Source organism: Lolium perenne, chromosome 3 (assembly GCF_019359855.2).
Source record: "Lolium perenne isolate Kyuss_39 chromosome 3, Kyuss_2.0, whole genome shotgun sequence".
Lineage (NCBI taxonomy): Eukaryota > Viridiplantae > Streptophyta > Magnoliopsida > Poales > Poaceae > Lolium > Lolium perenne.
Window position 1 is genome coordinate 98581198 of NC_067246.2, and position 5323 is coordinate 98586520.

Here is a 5323-nt window from a genome sequence, read left to right on the forward strand (position 1 = left end):
CCAGACGCGAGCGACCTGCGGCCCTGCATCCCCAACGCCGCCGGCCGAGGACGCCGCGCCGCCAGCCCCTTCAACGCCGCCGCCCGACACGAGGACGACCTCCCTCGACGAGAGCGACCTGCGGCCCTGCATCCCCAACGCCGCCGCCGCCCGAGGATGGCGCCCTGCAACTTCCATTTCCCGAGGACTCCGCGTCCTGCGCGTCACCTGCCACCACACTGCAGGAGATCTCCGGCCACCTGTGCTGCACCAGATAAAAGGTCCAGCCGTTCAGCAGATCGTTTGGCCTCCGCCGCTGCACTGTGCAGGTCTGTTTCCCCTCCTCCCATCTCTTCTCCATTTCTTCTTGGTCCTGATGTACGAGTTAATTTTGCTGGCTTGCTGAATTCCGCCGGTGCCGTCCGTTCCTACCCTGTGCAGATGAACCGCCAGCTTAGGGCCTGATTGGTTCCTGGCCATAGTTTGCCAAGCCAAAATTTGGTAGTAGCCACACTTGTGGCAAGCCATATTTTGTGGCAAAAATACTCCGTTTGGTTGGTAACCGAAGTTTTGGCAAAAATCTAGCGGCAGTTGTTTGGTTTGCTGCCACAAACGTTTGGCAAAAATTTGTGGCAGTTGTTTGGATTGCCGCCAAAGTTTGATAAATAATAAGGTACACAACCATCACAGATAATAGTTGAACCAAAAATATGTTAAACAACTTACCAGTAGTTCAAAGTCAATACATTACTTAGACCATTCAGTTTAGGTAGTGCATAACATTCATGACAAAATGTATGTCGAACCAGATGACTAACAACAACTTATCAGGCTCTATTCAGCTAACATTGATAAGCAACAAAAGTAGCATTCTCACTAAACATATTCTAGCCGTTATGTGAGTAGCACACATAGACAAAATGAGCTTGCAACCAACTTGTAGAGTTCACAGATTTAACCCTTCCTTCTCACATAAGAACTTGAAGACCCAAGCATGCAAAGTACCATCACTTGCATTGCACAACCAGCTACGTTTAACTTCATTCTCCTTAGAAGACAAATGCTCACCAACGATAATTCTTTGATCAGGTGTCAATGGGATAGTCTCTAGTCGCTGCCACAACGTTGCATGTGGATCAACAAGTTGTGATATATGAGGAGGAGCAGTGGCAACAAGTGTGTCCCGAAGTGATTTCATTGTAGCTGTGATTTCATCATTGGACTCTACAAGACGACTCTTGTACTTTGATGCCTTCTTAGTTGATACAGTACACATAGGATTTCCTCGTGAACGCTTTATACCAGATCGAGTATAGTTGGAAGGGTAGTTGTTCTCACCGGTTGCATTTGTGATAGGAGTTGGTATTGTGTCTGAATCATCACCAAGTGGATCTTCAGGTGGTGTATAGCCATTGAGGTCATGCATCTCCCTTGAATCACTATCGGAATCATCACTAACATCCATGCATGTATTCTGATCCATAGCTAATGAACCATCAGCACTAGATCCAGTGAACAGCTCCTGCATCTCTTCATAGAATTTGATGGGTTTAGTGAGTAGGCGTCTTTCAAGTAGTCGATGTACCAATCAAGCATGTATTTCTTCTGATCATCAGCCCAAGTCACGGTCCTCTCGCGAGAGGACACAGCAGCATCAACCTTTAGCTTTTTCTTGGTCATTGTTGCTTCTCATGAAAGTAGATGATCATAAAGTAATTATTTTGATTTGTTCGACGGGATAAAAACTCATATATTTCATAAAAAAAGAAATTATAAACTTCAAGTACATTATCATAATAATTAAAGCATCACACTCATGTGTTTCATACAAAAGAAATTATAAAAGCATCACATGCATGTGTTGCATACAAACAAGAAATCATCACAGAGGTGGTCCTACTTTATCTTCCCACATCGTTCTTGCCATCTCTTCTCTTTTGTTTGCCCATGCCACATTTTCCTGGTACTGGTCACTACGGTTTCTTATACTCCTTGGCAGGGCTGCATACCACGCAAGGTCATCATACACGTACTCATCAGGTCCATCTTCTAAAATTCAGTTGTGCAGCGCACAACATGCCATCACAATTTTCACTTGTGTTTTCAAAGGGAAGAATGGCTGGCTTGCAAATATTTTGAAACGGTTCTTCAGGGTACCAAATGCACGTTCAACAGTTGTTCTGAGTTCTGAATGGCGAAGGTTGAATAATTCCTTTGGGTTCTCTGGCTCCCTAGTGCCCCTGTACTCTTTAAGGTGATAGCGAGTAGAACGGAATGGGGGTAATACACCAGGTCTTGCTGCATATCCAGCGTCGGCTAGGAAATATTTACCTACATTATTTATTTGTGCAAATTTATTAGCTAAGGACTAAACTGAGGTTTCAGAATAAAGCTATGGGTTTGGAATCCTACCTTCAGGTATTTTTAGCCCATTAGGACGTGATAGAGCATCTTGAAGCACATAAGAATCATGGGCAGAGCCCTCCCATCCAGCAAGAACATAGATGAATCTTAGGTCAAAATCGACCGCTGCTAGCACATTTTGGCTGGTAAAGGACTTTCTACCCCTAAACCGATCTTGCATGTGGATAGGTACACACGCTGGTATATGTGTACCATCCAGGGCTCCTATGCATCCCTAAGAAAATAGAAATTTGATTGCTTTCAATTAAATGAACATGACACCAATACTTGAAAAATCTATTAGCAATTTCAGTGTACCTCAAAATACGGGTGAAATCTGCCAGGGGAAGTTGTGATCTTCGAGTGTGTCTCAACTGATTTGATGCATATGAGGTCACCGGCAAGGATACAGAGAGCGTCTAAAACAAGATGGAAATACCTACTAACAGTCTCACTTGATCTCATGAACTCAAAAGCAATTGATCTGAATGTCCAGTTTAAACCCACTGCATGCATAAACATGGCGACTTGTTCCTCTATTGTGACATGGCATGTCTCTTCTAGCAGGGCACGTGATCTAAGTTCAGCACACAACTTATGAAAGACAACTTTGCTCATACGCAGCTCACTTATGCAGTGGGCATCATTTCCATTGTACAAGCGATTTAGACGTCTCAATCTCTCAACATCCCTATCAACCATGGGAGCATATGTTATTCTTTTTCTTTTCCTTGTATTGATCCTATACCAATAGACTGTTAGACACACCAGAATACCAGCAAGCATTCTTCTTTTCCACATGTAATGGCAATGGTCCAGGTAATACTTTAAATACATCTAAAACAGATTTTCAAAAATAAGATTCAATCAGTAAAACGAAAATTTGTCAACCAAAAAATTATTTTTATCTATACTGCACTTGTACTGTCTAAATCCGATTCAGATATCAATGTTCTATGAAACAATCCAGGGGGATAATATGATACACTACTTACAACGCTCAGTTTGGAATTACGCACTGAATCTTTTTGAGTTCAGATGAATTGCAGAAGTAGATTATGCTAGCAGAAAAATAATCACAAGACATCAGAACTGAACTTTACCTGATGAAAAGATAGAGAAAGAATATACGTGCACAAAATGGATAGATCATCTAGTACAGATTTTCACAGGAACTAATCACGCACGTAGGCACATATCCATGTACAAACAAGTATTGGTAGCAGATTAAAAACCGCAAGGCAGGACATGCATCTGTTGAATCGTACAGGACCTAAAAGGATCGATTACAAGGCATGAGAACAGGAATACCTTCTCCGGCCGCACGGACTGGTCCTGAATCTGCTTCTACTTGAATGCGCTGCTTCTGCTGCCCTGCTTCCGATCCGCTCTTACTGCTTCCGATCCGCTCTTACTCTCCTTCAACTTTTCTCTGCTTCAGATCTGCACATGAGTGGGAAGGAGAGGTCAACGAAGTGGTGGAGGTGAGTGGATGAGATGGGAGAAGGGGCGGCGACGGCGACATGCTCAGCTCTGGTATGGGAGACGTGCGACGGCGAGCTCACCAACGTCGGGAAGGGGAGCCTCCGTGGAGTGAGGTCTGGCTGGAGAGGGGAAATTTTTTTATCGGGAGAGAAAGGTACGCTGGGCGATTTTTTGTGGCAGATTGGCGGTTTTGGCGGCCACAGGCGAGCGTGGCGGGGAAAAAGACCGCCAAAGTTTTCTGGCAAAAGCCTGTGGCGGGAGGGCACTGAGGTTGTGGCGAGCCAATATTTTTTGGTGAACCAAACGCCGGCCAAATATGGTGTGGCGAGCCAAAATTTGGCTTGGCTATTTGTGGCCGGCATCCAAACAGCCCCTTAGTTTTCTCCTTTTAGATAAATCTGGAATGTAACTCACTGGATTGAATGGGATACAAGTATAGAACACCTTGATTGAACTTGTAGTTCACTGGATTGAATGGGTAGAGACATACGAATAATTTATTAACCCAGGCTACATGATGATTACATTCTGCATCTGCATGAACTTCTTATGTTACTTAAATGATGATGTGAGTATCTTCTGGTCGTTTCTAAGAACTCTTGATGCATCGCTGTACCAGAACTTATATTCACAGCGTGAGATCGAAAAGTAGCCAAGATGGTGAATGTACAGAGGGTGCAGCCCAGGAGTATTTACAAAGGGCCTAGCACAGAAGGAACATTACAATATTTCTGAATTGTCGTAATAAAAAGAACAAAATGTGTTTGGTTTTGCTAGCATCATTCACTTGCGTACTCATAAATAATGAGTACATGCAGTCCCATTGTCTGGAAGAGGCAATCGTAAGACCTTTGCCTCCAAAAGATACTATTTATTAAAACACACCTTACAGATCATATCATAATGGAATTTCAACTAAAAGAGTTCAGACACTGGCATGTGGATGTGCAGGCCAGTTAGTGACAATTGACAATTCGCCACTGCTTTATGCATATTTGTTATTGTGTGTAAATCAGATATGACTTTGCTTTAGTATAGTTAATGCTCCGATTTATCTTTTCTTTGACAAAGTTGATGTTATCATGTGCCGTGCAATGAACAGAAACTTCCATCTCACCCATATTATCTATCTTTTTTTAAGCCATGATTATGTACATGTCCAAAGCTGCACTTCAGCTGTTTACACATATCTATGACATGATCAATTTATAAGGTGATTAGCCAACTACAGCTAAAGGATATAGCTTGTGATCTTGTTGATGTATATTTTGTCCATCACTCTTGCTGGAAATAACTGACTGCTTGCCTTTTAACATTGTAAAGGTTCCAGATTGTAAAGGCTTCAATTTTGGTGCTGGTGAAAGGTTATTGACGTCTCCTGAACCTTTGCTGGAGGTAATCAAAGGCATCACTCGTGATATTCCTTCATATTATTTTGTCTTCATGTCTTGTAAAG

At 42.8% G+C, this 5323-nt stretch overlaps 1 protein-coding gene across 1 annotated transcript; it reads right to left on the minus strand.

Moving 5' to 3' along the window:
* Nucleotides 1–1715: 1715 nt before the first annotated feature.
* LOC127341974 (protein ALP1-like) lies at nucleotides 1716–4229 on the minus strand. The gene is given in 5 exon segments (XM_051367918.2): nucleotides 1716–2310; nucleotides 2392–2617; nucleotides 2701–3124; nucleotides 3694–3825; nucleotides 3906–4229. Coding segments are annotated over 3 exon segments (1059 nt in total). The 5' UTR covers nucleotides 3085–3124; nucleotides 3694–3825; nucleotides 3906–4229; the 3' UTR covers nucleotides 1716–1861.
* Nucleotides 4230–5323: the final 1094 nt, after the last annotated feature.